Below are 15802 nucleotides of genomic sequence, written 5' to 3'. Positions count from 1 at the left end.
GTGGAATATCCGGATAAAATGCTGAAACCGACTTCTTCTGAAACTTCTCTGTTCTCTCACGACGTCCTGGATCAATAGAGCCTGAAATGTGGAGGTTTTAAGCTTGAAACAGGCTGATGACGCCGCCTGAGAGCGCAGCGCGACGTCTCGCACCGTGAAAAGTCCTTAAAGCGACAGAATCACCTCAAAATCTCTCATCAGCTGTTAAAATTTTCACTGAAAACCATCTTAATTTTTCGAACCATGTCCACTTCGATGTGTCTCACAGGTTTAGAAAAAATTTTCATCAAACAAAGCGCCAGTCTCTCAGCAACTTCTCAGACAAAGGAATTCCGACGAGGGCTGGACGACTCCTCCCACAAGGAGTGCTCACAGGCGAATGACGTCACCGACAGGCTTGGAAAAACTCACGCATGCGCACGAGGGTTCAAGCATGTCTGACGTAAAAACATATGAATGAAATCCATATAGTTTTTGAAAAAAATAAAAAGGACCTATACTTTACGGACAGCCCTCGTATATATATATATATATATATATATATATATATATATATATATATATATATATATATATATATATATATATATATATACTTGTATATGTCATGCAGCCATCTGTGATGGATTATTTTTTGGTGCTTGTTCAGGTCTGTTCCCCTTTTTAGTCTGTTAAGTTATTTCTTTGTTTTATTTGTTAACAGTCCTTCAGGTTTCATTTGATTTTTGCAGTTCCTGTCTCTGATGTATTCAGGTTATGACTTGGGGGTCAAGTGTTATATTTCTTTTCACATGGAAGTCTGTTCTTTGCTGCACTCTGGTGTTCTCCTTTTGTCAGTACATGTTCTTGTTGTGTAATCAATACAGGTGTGCCTCATTAGATCAGCTGGCTATTTAAGGTCACATTTTGAGTTAGTCCGGGCTGGTCCATTGTTTGTTGCTGATGCTTCTCATGTCATGGTGGTATGTATTATATTATTGATCAAGGAAATTCTTTAAGTTTATTTGTTTGTTGATATGTTCAGGTAATTTCCTGGGACTCTAAGCATATTTGGCTTTTGTTTGTACTTTGTTTTGACTGGGTTTTTCCTCACCCAGTGTTCAGGGTTATTTGTATTTTAGTTATAACTTTCCTCACTCTTGCTGTTTTTTTGTAACATCACCCCTATTTGGATAAAACCTATTTTTTGTGGAATCCTTTTACTCTCCTGCTGAGTTTTGATATTACACCCTTAATGGGATAAAGACTTTATTTTGCTGATCTTTTCGCTCACCGGCCATGTGTTAGATACCACACCCCTTTTTGGATGTAGACCTATTTTTGTTGCAGCCTTACCCACTCCTGTTTTTGTATATCGGGCTCATTGACTGTTTAATAAAACTTGGCAACTTTTTGAACTCACCTTCTGTGTTTTGGCTGTCTTGCATTTGGGTTCTATTTTGTTAAATACCTGGCTCTGAATCTTGACAGTATGGACCAGCCAAGTCAGAACCCAGCAGGCAGCACCCTGAACTTGTCTAAGCTTAAGGCTGTTTTTTCTGAATTTATTCATTTGTTTATCATTGCTGCTACACCTCAAGCCAAAAAGCAGATTTTTTTTTTTGATCAAGCACTGGATCTGGTGGTGCAGAATAGATGGATTGTGGATTTGTTTCTAGACTTTGCACTTGTAGGGGCATTGTTTAAGAGGGGGAGACTTCCTGACTGGGTTAGGAGCCCCGAAGACTATTTATCAGCTCAGGAAGTAAACTCACATGACTCAAAAACTCTGTTCACTCCTCCCATTACCATGCACTCTATAACTACCTCTCACCGCCAAGCTCAGCCTTCCAGCAGACCTGGGGCCAACAGTCACACCTCCCAGTGTCTTCAGTGCAGTTCAGTCCCGTCATCACTAGGGCCTTCCACAATATTGCACTCGGTAGCACAGACTAGTTCTCCACGGGTTTCGCTCACGCCTGAGACAGGTTGTCGGAATATCGATCCTGCAGACTTCCCAGTGTTTAACAGGTTTTGTGAACAATTCTCCTTCTGCTACAATTCCTTCCATGGTACAAACTATAAGAACCTGAAGAAGCGATACCTAGCTACTGCCCAAACGGTGATTAGTTCCCACAGTTGGGCGGTGACGTTGCTCCCTGAACTCTCTTCTGTGAAAAAGGTCTTGGAAAGCGTTAACGCCCCAGACTGGGCCCGGGACCCCAAAGCATTTTATTATAAGATGGACTGCCCGGTGTCTTCCATGTCCAAAGTGCCTCCAACTACTCCACATGGAGTCATTTTGGTCTCCTTGGCTTCATCTTCACTCACACCAACCCAGTCCTGTCTCCGGCGCACAACGTCAACCGGCGTCATCGGCTTGAGTACGGGTCCTCGGAGAAGGAAGAAGAGCCACACTAAGGCTGTCAGAGGAGACTTGCAGTGGGGAACCACGATGGCCACCGGCCATCTCATCCCTTCCTCTGAGCCATCTCAGAAGGAGAAGCCTGGTTCTCTTGCAGAGCCGTCTTTAGGCTCCAGGGTGAGGATCACGTATAATGACTGACTTTCTCTACAGGTCTCTCAGTGAGCCCAGCAATTCCGATGAGGAAGCAGGGAACTTGCATGCTGCCTCCTGTGATGTCACAGTGGGGAATCCCATCTCAACCCCTGAGGACGTCATGGAGCAGTGAGCCGTCCCTCCTCCAGTTAGCTTCTTTGATGCTGCAGTAATGGGTATTGCCACGGGGCTTCAACCTTCCGCAGTTGAAGTTTTTTTTGAAAAAACAGACATGGTATCTTCTAAGCCAGAGTATGGTGGTCATGTAGTGTCTGGTAACAGTGACCTAAGCAGTTCCAAAGACAAATTTGAGGGGAGTAATGGTAATCAATCAGGATCCTGCTGTTTGCAGAATATGGACCTGGGGGCAGGCCTAGATAAACAGGCTCAAACAGAAGGGTCTACTGCATCTCAGGATCCCGCTCATACCATTCCCAGTCTGTCACAAAAGTGATTCTCCTGAAGATACAGATTGATCTGACATTTCCCAAGACTCTGAGGGTAACAGTTACAATCCCAGTCAAAATGACAATTCTTCTGATGAGGCCGATTGGGCTGATATATCCCCAGATCCCAATTGCACCAGGTCCAAACTCAGTCCGACTATTCGTTCTTGTGACACTACAGTAAGGTCTAATGCTTCTCAAGATCCAGTCCATACCGGTCCTAATTTCAGTAATTGTAATGATTCTTATAATAGAGAGCCATGTGAGATTAATCACTTCAGATCTGACTTGAAACACAGTAGCTCTTACACAAGTACAAATGTTTCCTTGGCGCTGGGCTCTGCATTGAAATCCAGTACGACTTCTCTAAACCAAGATAGTAGTAGAACTATGTGCCCATGTACTAGTCAATGTTTAGATGTCAGAGATGGTACCGCGCAAAGTATTGTGTAAAGGAGCCTCTGTATTTTCCTCGACAAGTATGAGTCCGTTCCCAGAAAACGTATGCCCTAGTCCTGGAGTCAGTCAGAGTTTAAAGGGGAATTGCAATGATGAACATGGTAGTTGTGCTTATTATGACTTGCCTCCACTCAATTTTGACATGCGCAAGAGCACATCTGCTGAGACTACAGTCGCCGCCATGGGCCCAGGAGGGTCGCACGGTCCCACGTCAGTCTCCGCCGTGGGCCCAGAAGGGCCGCATGGACGCCAAACGGGCTCCAATGTAGCCTGCAGCCGGCCGACGAGCCGTTCTCTATTTTTTTGTTTGACTCCTGCCGGCCAAAGAATCGGTACCTATGTTTTCAGGCAACTTCGGCCAGTCTTCCCTTCCTTCAAGGGGTTTCAACTGGCCTCCTTGTTCTCCACCATTCTCCTTTTGTCAACAGCCAGCCCAGGGTTTCTGCAGAGGTCAGCCTATGGACTCAGCATTTAATGGTTTATTTGTAAATCCTGGTTCCTGGACTGATGCACCCTGGTGCAGGGGTGTTCCCACCGGCCAGCCGCCAGCCCCCGCTTTCTACGGAGGTCTGCCTATGAACACTGGGTCTTTTGTTTCCTCTGGTTTCCAAGGTGGTTCTCACTGGTTCGGGGGTGGTCCTGCCTGTCCGCCGCCTGCCTCCCTCCCATGGGGTTTTTTGGGGGGGGTGGGGCTGTTGTTGGGCTTTTTGTTTGGGGTTCCTGTTTTTGTCCCACATCTGCTGTTTGTGTTCTCCTCAGGTCATTTTGGGGGGGTGGTTGTTTTGAGCTGTCGGGGGCCAGCTCTAGGTGGGGGGGTACTGTCATGCAGCCATCTGTGATGGATTATTTTTTTGGTGTTTGTTCAGGTCTGTTCCCCTTTTTAGTCTAAGTTATTTCTTTGTTTTATTTAAGTCCTTCAGGTTTCATTTGATTTTTGCAGTTCCTGTCTCTGATGTATTCAGGTTATGAATTGGGGGTCAAGTGTTATATTTCTTTTCACATGGAAGTCTGTTCTTTGCTGCACTCTGGTGTTCTCCTTTTGTCAGTACATGTTCTTGTTGTGTAATCAATACAGGTGTGCCTCATTAGATCAGCTGGCTATTTAAGGTCACATTTTGAGTTAGTCCAGGCTGGTCCATTGTTTGTTGCTGATGCTTCTCATGTCATGGTGGTATGTATTATATTATTGATCAAGGAAATTCTTTAAGTTTATTTGTTTATGTTCAGGTAATTTCCTGGGACTCTAAGCATATTTGGCTTTTGTTTGTACTTTCTGTTTTGACTGGGTTTTTCCTCACCCTGTGTTCAGGGTTATTTGTATTTTAGTTAACTTTCCTCACTCTTGCTGTTTTTTGTAAACTCACCCCTATTTGGATAAAGCCTATTTTTTGTGGAATCCTTTTACTCTCCTGCTGAGTTTTGATATTACACCCTTAATGGGATAAAGACTTTATTTTGCTGATCTTTTCGCTCACCGGCCATGTGTTAGATACCACACCCCTTTTTGGATGTAGACCTATTTTTGTTGCAGCCTTACCCACTCCTGTTTTTGTATATCGGGCTCATTGACTGTTTATTAAAACTTGGCAACTTTTTGAACTCACCTTCTGTGTCTTGGCTGTCTTGCATTTGGGTTCTATTTTCTTAAATACCTGGCTCTGAATCTTGACAGTATATAGAATAGGTTGCAGGTGAGTTCAATTTTGAGCTCATGTGAAGGTTGTGAATACATGTGATTTCTTAGTTTTTGTTTTTAATACATTTACAAATCTAAGACAACAACAAAAAACTTTTCACTGTCATTATGGGGTATTGCATGTAGAATTTTGAGGAAAAAATAATTTCATCCATTTTGGAATAAAGTTGTAACATAGCAAAATGTGGAAAAAGTGAAGTACTGTGAATACTTTCCGCATGCACCGTAGGTTTACCCCTTCATGACAACTGTACAAGGGCTGAACATTATTATTCCACATCAATTTAACCTATTTTAAGTAGGGATGCACGATAACTATTGGTGGCCGATAATAATCGGCCGATAATGGCCTTTGTGATGTCGCGCAGATAATTCCGATAATTAAAAAAATTCGCAGATAATAAAGACTCTTCATCCCCGTTTCCCCGTTGATCTGTGTGCCTGGTATTCCTCAATCCCTCCCTTCTCTGACTGTGCTGTCGCCTATTTGTGACTAAATTTCCTGTGCAGTGGTGTGTTTAGAAAACACAGAAAATGGTGTTATCCATTTGGGCTTTCTTTACCGTGTCTCAGGAAAACATTTCATTGGCAGTTTGCAATGCATGCTCTGCAGAAGTTTCACGGGGAGGGAAAAAGGCGATGAGCTTTAACACAACAAATCTGATAAGTCACCTTAAATTTCGCCATCGTGGAGATTTATGGAGATTTATGGACTCAATACAAGGCCGCCTGTTCTGCTAACACTAATGTGATGAATTGAAAAAAAATGACAATGTCAAAACATTACAACCTGTTCAGTTGTAGCGGAGGAGTAATCTGGGCACAAGTTTTTGTTGCCTCTCATGAATTGTTTAACTTTATGTTCTGTAACTGAATGTTGGCAATCCTGAGGGGAGACACTTAATGCACTACTTTATTATTTAATTTATAGTTAATTATAGTTTAATGTATTTTACGTTTAAGGTTATATTTTGAGAAATATTTTATTTACTATTTATAAATCAGCAAGACCTTGTTTAGGTTGTTACTCCACTTGTTACATTTTTTTTATGTTCTATCTTTCCTAGAAGGGAAATGCTTTAACCCTGATATCTTGAATGTTTTTGTATTTGAGTGGTGCTATTTCAAAGAAGCTGGCACTTATTGCACTACCTGTTTTATCATTTTATTAGCAAAAGTTTTTTGTTTATCAGAAGATGTGGCTCCACTTGTTACAATGAAGTTTGTTAAACTAATGTAAAGTGTTCTTGGCTTAATTGGCCTTTAAATATGTTTTTAAAACAAAATTGCACAAACGTTCTCTCTGTGAAATTTGAGTTGCTGGTTGTCAGCATTTGAGTATTAGTGTCATTGAATCTTAGCTTTATGCTCTACACAATGGTTTTTGAGTCAGTGCTGTACTAGGACGAATATTCTCAAAATGAAAGTTAATGCTTCACACATTTGGAACAGTTGGTACAGTTTTACTATTTCTAAATTGGGAGGAAATATATAAACATGTTATCAGTGACTTATCGGTTTCTGTTGCCCAGAAAAAAATGGGTTATCTGTTAAAAATTATCGTGCATCACTAATTTTAAGACATAAAGGTATGAATAATTTGAGTGTGGCTGCATTGAGTGACAACAGCATGTCGGTGTCAGGACCCCACTAGCAGCGGCTGCTAGCAGCTGTGAACTTGACGCGGTCAAGTTGACTGTCCTTTTGAAGCATTTTATGACAAATATTTCAAATAATATAGTTTGCAGTGTGGCTAATTGTACTAACAGGCCATCAAAGTTGTTACTTGTGTATTTCTGTTGAGTGGAATTTTAGTCATAGTTCATTTATGTTAGCACCAGGTTAGCACTAACTAGTTGGCAGCTTGGTGACGGGTTAGTCCACTAAGACAGCCATGAAGGCATTATACCAGTCATACGAGGTCTATTAGAAAAGTATCCGACCGTTTTTAAAAAAAAAAACATATGGATTTGAATCACGTGTGCTTGCGTGAGCCAACCTTGAACCTTCATGCGCATGCGTGATTTTTTTTTTTCACGCCTGTCGGTTGCATCATTTGCCTGTGAGGAGTGGTCCAGCCCACTCGGCGGATTTTCATTGTCAGGGAAATGGCTGAGACTGCCGCTTTGCTTGATCAAATTTTTTTTTTTTTTTTAGAAACTGAGGCACAGCCATGTGGACACCATTTGAAAAATTCAGGTGGTTTTTGGTGAAAATTTTATGGGCTTCAAAGACTTTAAGGGATGTTACTATCCCTTTTTTTTTTTTTTAAAAAAAAGGTTGGATACTTTTCTAATAGATCTTGTACATTCTCAAGCCACCTGATTTGAAAATCATTTAGTCCACAAAAATATGCATTAAACACCTGAACCAAAGTTAGCCTTAGCTTAGCTTGTTTTGTAACTGCAACATACAGGGCATATTCGGACTTCATGTTTCCCAACCAGGTCACATCAATCTTGCCCATGCTCTACCTGTTTACCCATTTACGAGGTCTATTAGAAAAGAAACCAAGTTTTATTTTTTTTAAAAACTATATGGATTTGAATCACGTGTGATTACATCAGCCAAGCTTGAACCCTCGTGCGCATACGTGAGTTTTTTTCACGCTTGTCGGTGACATCATTCGCCTGTGAGCACGCCTTGTGGAAGGAGTGGTCCAGCCCCCTCGTCGGATTTTCATTGTCTCAGAAGTTGCTGAGAGACTGGCGCTGTGCTTGATTAAAATTTTTAAGAACTGAGGCACATCCGAGTGGAGACCATTCGAGAAATTCAGCTGGTTTTCGATCTAAATTTTAACGGCTGAGATTTTGGATTGTTTCTATGGCTGTAAGGACTTCGCACGGAGCGGGACATCGCGCAGCGCTCCGAGGCGACGTCGTCATCCTGTTTCAAGCTGAAAACCTCCCATTTTAAGCCTCTGTTGACCCAGGACGTCGTGAGAGAACAGAACTTTCAGAAGAGGTCGGAATCAGCAGTTTATCCGGACATTCCACTGTTAAAGGAGATTTTTTTTTAATGAAAGACGTGCGGACGGATTGGTGCATCGGCTCGGCGCGCCCGCCACAGGAAAAACACCTCCGTGTTAACCATTTGTAAAATCCAGGCAGCTTTTGGTGGCTTTCAGTTGAGTGAGAAATTGTTTAACAGCAGGGCATGTTCCAACTTGTCCTTAAGGCTGGACCACTCCTTCCACAAGGCGTGTTCACAGGCGAATGACGTCACCGACAGGCGTGAAAAAACTCTCACATGCCCACGAGGGTTCAAGCTTGGCTGATGTAATCACACGTGATTCAAATCCATATGGTTTTTTTAAAAAAAATAAGGTCGGATACTTTTCTCACAGACCTCGTATGGGTTGGCCAGGAGTTGGCCACTGCCAATGTCGGCGCCACGTCACTTCCAGCGAAATGGCCAATCCAAAGGCAAGAATTCGTGCTTTCATGACTGGCCGCTCAGTGAAAACTTGCTCGGACTGTGCTGTTCTATTTATCAGCTGGTTTGGTTTTGTCTACCTTGCTTCTGCCATCCAGCTGATAGCTATCATTGCCTGGAACAATGAGATTTATACACCAAGCTGACATGAAATGAACCACTGTACATTAAATTGACTTTATTGATGAGTCTGTCCCCTGTGAAGTGACAAAGTACATGTATTTGTACTGAGTTTGGCAACGTTTTCACCTACAAAAATGGCCACTAGAGGGCAATATGCCCCACCTTGAGAATTTCAGCTTCAAAACTGCTCTGCAGCAAACCTATGGGTGACATGACGGAGTGTTGAGTATACGAGGTCTATCCAAAAAGTAACGGACCTTTATTTTTTTCAAAAACTATATGGATTTGAGTCACGTGTGATTGCATCAGCCAAGCTTGAACCTTCGTGCGCATGCGTGAGTTTTTTCACGCCTGTCGGTTGCGTCATTCACCTGTGAGCAGTGGTCCACCCCCCTCGTCAGATTTTTATTGCAAATAAAATGTCTGAACGATTTGGAGCTTTGCTGCATCAACTTTTTCCAGAAACTGAGAGACCTCCAGGTGGACACCATTCGGAAAATTCAGATGGCTTTCAGGGACGATTTTATGGGGATTACACAGATTAAGGAGTGCTCCAGGGGAGCAGAGGGATTCGAGCATCGGCACAGAGCCGCATGGCGCAAAGCAACGCCGTGATGAAGCCTCACAGGACATGTTCTGGCATATCCAGCTCATCCACAATTTCTCGGATAGTCACACGACTGAAAAGCTGTCCTGTGAGACCAACACGGAGGTGCTTTTGTCCGCGCCATTCGCAGGCGGCTCTGTGGCACATTCCTCTGCTTCTCTTTCCATGACAAACTCCTGTAACAGTGGAATGTGCTGATGTCCACGTCTTCTTCCTAGTTCTGTGGTAGTCAGACGACGTCCCGGATCAACAAAGCCTTCACTTTGGAAATGATCTGGTTGTTTCAGCCTGTCGATCGGCGCTCGGAGTGCGCCGCGCTCTCAGACGCTGTGGGCGGTCTTTAAACCGGCTGGAGCACTCCTTAATCTGTGTAATCCCCATAAAATCGTCCCTGAAAGCCATCTGAATTTTCCGAATGGTGTCCACCTGGAGGTCTCTCACAGTTTCTGGAAAAATTTGATGCAGCAAAGCTCCAAATCGTTCAGACATTTTATTCGCAATAAAAATCCGATGGGGGGTGGACCACTGCTCACACAAAGCCTGCTCACAGGCGAATGATGCAACCGACAGTTGTGAAAAAACTCACATGTGCACGAAGGTTCAAGGTTGGCTGATGCAATCACACGTGATTCAAATCCATATGGTTTTTGCAAAAATAAAAAGGTCCGTTACTTTTTGGACAGACCTCATATGTACAGTCTAGAGGTCACAAGAACAGGAAGGATAATGCCATCACTGAAACTGTAAGATATCATGTTTGCACATAAAATCTGAAATTATATCACACGTCATGTGTAGCAACACTGTTCCCACTGTGCGATTTCCACACCTCCCAACCTAAAATGTAGTTTTCACAGTGCAATTCACCTATCAAGGAGAGCTGGTCACTGGGCTGAACATTTAGACAGACTGGATGGATGGATGGAAGCACCATTAGTGTCAATGTTAAAATAGAAATTATACCTTGGTGGAAGCATGGAATTGAGGATCTCCTCATTTTGCTGCTTGTTAACCTCAGTTAGAACTGATTCCAGTTTGGGAGGTGGTGGTACAGGGATGGTTGTGGTGGCAGGTTGCTCTGCTCTCACTCTCAAAACACGTGCCTGTTGTGGAAAATTAGGGTTTGCTGCATAACATTACATAAGTTATTCATAATGTGCTTTACTAGAAATCGTGTTTACCTTTGTTTGCAAGTGTACAAACACTCACTGCCCACTTCATTAGGTATACCTTGCTAGAACAGTTGGACCCTCTTTTGCTTTTTGGAACCGTTGAAACTGCATAAATTCTTTCTGCTGGAAACATTTCTCAGACTTTGGACCATAGTGATGTGACAGCATCACACTGTTGCCACACCATTTACACCACTACTAGCCTGAATACAACACAAGATGGATCCATGCTTTGGTTACGCCAAATTCTGACTTTACATCCAACATGTTACTTCAGAACTCGAAACTCATCAGATCAGGGAACATTCTCCCAGTCGTTCATTGACCAGATCTGTTGAGCCTGTACGCACTGTGGCCTCAGTTTTTACTCTTTCCTGACCTGAGCGAAACCTGTTGGTTTTTTGCTGTTGTAGTCCATCTGCTTCAAGGCTGGACATGTTGTACATTCAGAGATGATCTTCTACTTACCTTAGTAGTAACAAGTGGCTATTTGAGTTAATGGGGCCTTTCTATCAGCCCAAACCATCAGCGGACCAATTAGCTCCCGCTTAGTTCAGATAACTTTCAATCTACTAACATTTTGTTTTTTTTTTGTTTGTTTTTTTTTGCTGGCATAGAGATAAATCTGAACAGTCAGAAACATCTGCAAAACCTAAAGTCCTACATGGTTATAAGAAGCTCAGTCCTCCCCCAGTAAAAATGGGCAAACCAGGTGCTATTGAAAGAAGAAAAGAAAAAAAAAACTTTTCAACCTGCTGATACTCACAGGAGTCATGAAGAGCAAAGCACCTTTCACTCATGGGTTCATTTAAAGCCAACTAATTCCGGAAAGTTTAGCAAAATTAACGGCAACTCTGTCATTTTTACAAAGTGAAAATATCAGCTATATGTTTTAGTTTTAAAGTAATATATGAATTCTGAAGGTTTGACATTAAACAGACCACTGAACTCAGAGTTCAGTGAAACAGACACATGCCAAAAGGCATTATGGGAAAATTCAAATGATCTGCTCATCACTTCCTCCTCCTCCCCCCTCCATCAAAATGCAGAGAACACGGCCATCTACTGGATGGGAGTGTAAATAGACCAACATATTCAGAACGTCTCAATATAAGTGGATCACACGCATTGTAAAAACCAACACATGAGTTAACTTTACAGGGGGTCTTAAAATTGGCAATTTTTTCAGTTTCACGACAGTATATCATTTTAAAGTACCACAATTTGCCCCATTGAGATATCCCATAATCCCTTGTGTGCCACAGAGTTGCTGCAGTCAAAATTACACTGAGAAACTACATGACAATTCCAAATGAGCATTATGACCAAAATGGGTATTCATCTCCAGTCCTCAAGGGCCAGTGTCCTGCACTGGCCCTTACATGTAATCCACATGTATTCTTTCAAAGTAATCCTACCCAACCTTGTGTGTATGTGTGTGTATATATATATATATATATATATATATTACTCTGGAACAAACAGTGCTCTAAAGGAAAATAAGCAGGATGTTAAAGAGCAAACCTCTTTCCTCCAGATACAGTGACATGAACATGAAGCCATCGCAGCTCACAGCAATTCCTTTTTTTTCTCATTTTTCCTCTCTCTGGTCACCAGGTCTCTTTTGCTGAGAGAAGGCTGATCTTAGACAGAAGTGCTAGCTCACTGTTTATGATTGCCTTTGAATTTATTCAGAAGTATCAGTAGATGCCAGTGTACTGGAGTCAATACTAAAAGTGATCGGTCTAGTTTTTACTTGTAACATCTGCTAAATTTTTTTAGGGGGTTTTCGGTTTAATTTTTTAAAAGTTAACTTTTCAGTTAGCGGATTAACTGTTATCAAAGCTAACTTTTTGGTTAGCTGTGCCCACCACTGGCTATCAATAAAAACACTTCATCCAGCATCTCATTGTGGTGTATTGGTAACTGTGTTATCATGGCATTCCAGTCGGGGAAGCCATCCAAGTTATGGAGGCATGTGTATTCCAGAAATAAACAATAAATCCATGTGGGAAAACCATTAAACTGGATCGGTCATCATTTTGGTGAAGTTAGCCAATTGTGGCTGCAAGAATCAATGTATCAGAAACCAGATGAGACATAATATCAGTAGTTCTTGAAAGACTCAAACCAGCCCATCAAACAACTGCACTGCATTCAATTTCATGTGATAGTCTTCCTCTTTCAATTTCCAAAGTCATCTTACAAACCACACAGCTTTAATAACTACAGAGGCATAAAACTGATCAGTCACAACATGAAGTTATAAGAAATAGTAGTAGAGTAGTGGATGCAAAGAAAAGGTGTCATGCGGCAAAAGAGCACTACAGATGCAATGTTTGCTCTGAGAATGCTGATGACGTATACAAGTGAAAAAGAGGTGGACTATCTGTTGATGGATTAGAAAACATTTATGGCATGGTGCCAAAATTATGAGAAAATCTAGAGAAGTATGTGAGGGTGGTACAGGATATGTACAAGGACAGTGTAACCGCAGTGAGATGCAATGAAGTATGACTTCAAGGTGGAGGTGAGATTACGTCAAGGATCAGTTCTGAGCCCTCTGTTTGCAATGGTGATGGAGAGGCATCCTCATGTGCTGTAATGTTTGTAGATGACACTGTAACAGTGAGAGTAGGGCCCAGGACGACAAGTCTGTAGAGGTGGAGAAACACTCTGCAGAGAAAGGGAATGAGTCAGTAGGACCAAGGTGGAGTACATGTGTGTGAATGAGAGGGAGAACAGTGGAATTTGCAAAGAGTGGAGGTACTAAAGCTAAATGACTAAATACAATTAATTACTGTTCAAAATAATAGAATGTGTGCCTTAGAGATGAAGAAGACAGTACCGGGAGGGTGGAGCAGAGGGAGAAGAGGAGCAGGAGTGATTTGTGATACAAGGATATCTGTGCCAATGGGCCAAAGGCCAACTCATAACAAAAATGAAAAGCATCAGAGGGCTGATGCACTCTACATACCATGATATAAATATACACAGTGTATCTGTTTACAATTGTTTTTGAGTGTATATATATGACTTCATCATATGACATATTTCATACCAATCAATTACGAATATTTTGCTGATCAAGATATACTTTAGATAATCAATCTTGGATTCTTGGTTGTTGAGAAAAATGTTTTTGACCATATTTTCCTTGACCTTTGATCAAACTACTCCAAAATCTAATCTCTAGATATCGATCCAAGTAATATTCCCACTAGGTTTGAAAGAATCTTGTGTGTGTGTGTGTGTGTGTGTGTGTGTATGTATGTATGTATATATATATATATGTGTGTATATATATATGTATGTATGTGTATGCACCCACGCGCACCAGTAAGAACAATACCCTGCTTTCGTCAATTTGGTGATGTGCAGGGTAACAAATGGGTCTTTTACAGCAATATACTGGCCAACAGTGCTACGGTGCTAGTCTTGACATCATTATAAATATTGAATGATGAGAATATTTATGTGTATTGTTTTAACAATGGTACATTTTCTGTTTTCAGGTGCAAATAAGCACATCAGAGGCAGTTTGCAGGTGGAATGGTTTGGAGACAAAGTGAGGCAGGTGACACTGAAATGGTTTGGGTGTGCGCCAAGGAAGCAGAAAATGGAGCCACCAGACAGGAGTATAGAGCCAGAGGTTTACAGAAGGCTTATGGAGAACATGCAAGTGGTTGGTGTGTTACAGAAGAGGATGCAGAGGGCAGTGTGAAGTGGCCACAGATGATCAGATGTAGTGATCCCTAGGAGCAGCCAAACAAAGATGATTGCTTGTGGCCAGATCTGAAGGCCCACAATGTCTTTTCCATTCTTGTTATCCTCTGCAATTATCTAATGTGTCAGCATTTTATTGTTTTTGACAGTGATACTGTACTGTTTGTCATAAATGCCAAATAAATCAAGTCACATCAAACCATGCAACACTAAAGGTGAATCAGAGTGACATCTTCCACCTACACAAATATAACTGTCATGCTTCCTAATGTGGCAAAAGCATTGATGGATTACTGTAGAAAATTACAAGAAAACATTGAAACAATGATTTCACATTTGTGTTAATTACAGGTAAATGAACTGCATTTATATAACACTTGTCCATCTGAATCAGAAGCTCAATGCGCTTTACAATGACGCATCACATTCATCCACAGATGTCAGGGTGCTGCTATGGAAGGCACTCACTACACACATGGCACAAGGTGTCCTTAGTGATATTATGGCTTGAGAGGGGTTTGAACCGAGGATCTTCTGGTTTCAAGCCCACTGATGAAACGCATCACATCCCAACTGTGTGCAGTATTGGTGACTAAATGATCTTACAAAGCACCTATCAATTAAATATATATAAAAAAAATAGTAAGGTAATTTAACTGGTGATTAACTGCTGTCAAGTACTTCTAGTTTAGCATATTTCGACAAGTCAACCATATTGAGTTCAAATAGTGCTGATTTTAACTCACCCTTGGTGACTTAACATCTGTGGTTTTCACCAGAACTGGATTATCATATTTCAAGAGACTCTTATCCAGTGAGATCATTTTGCTACACTCGTTTATTGGCACGATCTGCTTTGGAGTTGTTTCGTTGCAGTGGTCACTGTTTACGTTGTCATGGCAACGATCCTAACATTTCCAGAAGTGAGCAGTAAATGTTGTTTTATGTCTCCAGAACACCTCTATGTTGTGTTCGTTACAGACATTTCTAATCCTCGTTTCTTACATCGTAAATCTCCCACATAGGTAGCAGGAATGTATATTCATCCTGATAATTAGACGCAGCCCTGTTTGACGGCGTTTCTGGCCACCATCTTTTGTAGGTACAAATGTGCTTGGCTCCATGTCCTCAGTGACAGAGCAGTAATGTTAAATCGGATGTTTCGCATGAAATAGATCATTTTAACAACAGAATTAATGTCAGGTGCTCGAATCATGTTTTCTTTTCCATTCTACAGGGAAAATAGAATATAAATGGAAGGGAAACTGATAGCGGAAGGCGGAACCATAGTGTGGAGCAAGCTGTGAGTGCCGGAATCAATTCTCGACGTACCACAGGAAATTCATGCGAGGGACGTGTGCACACACTCTCACGGGCGCCACTAGTTTAGTTTATGACAAGCTAAAAGTGGACGCTCTCGTTATGGCCGAACAACTTTCCAGTTTCTGGGTATTCTGTTAGTGCGCGCCCGCGGCCGACGTGCTTGATGAATTCCTGCGCAAAAAGTAGTTCCCAGATAATTGTGATATATTCCTGTGAGATAATGATAATCTACATTAATTCTAAAATTTACCAGTAATAAAATTGTAAAGATAACTG

The 15802-nt window shown here is 41.7% G+C and overlaps 1 protein-coding gene across 2 annotated transcripts in view; it reads right to left on the bottom strand.

Annotated features, from left to right (window-relative positions):
- dnali1 (dynein, axonemal, light intermediate chain 1) overlaps positions 1–15214 on the bottom strand; it is a 38627-nt gene extending 23413 nt beyond the window's left edge. For both annotated transcript variants that reach the window (XM_034174092.1, XM_034174093.1), the window contains exons 1-2: positions 14950–15214; positions 10269–10408 (exon numbers count right to left, since the gene is read on the bottom strand). In XM_034174092.1, the coding sequence (XP_034029983.1) occupies positions 10269–10408; positions 14950–15027 (218 nt within the window). In that variant the 5' untranslated portion in view covers positions 15028–15214. The remainder of the gene's footprint in view (positions 1–10268; positions 10409–14949) is intronic.
- Positions 15215–15802: the final 588 nt, after the last annotated feature.

The sequence above is a fragment of the Thalassophryne amazonica genome, chromosome 7 (genome assembly GCF_902500255.1).
Source record: "Thalassophryne amazonica chromosome 7, fThaAma1.1, whole genome shotgun sequence".
Taxonomy (NCBI): domain Eukaryota; kingdom Metazoa; phylum Chordata; class Actinopteri; order Batrachoidiformes; family Batrachoididae; genus Thalassophryne; species Thalassophryne amazonica.
This window is presented reverse-complemented; position numbering and strand designations above follow the sequence as displayed.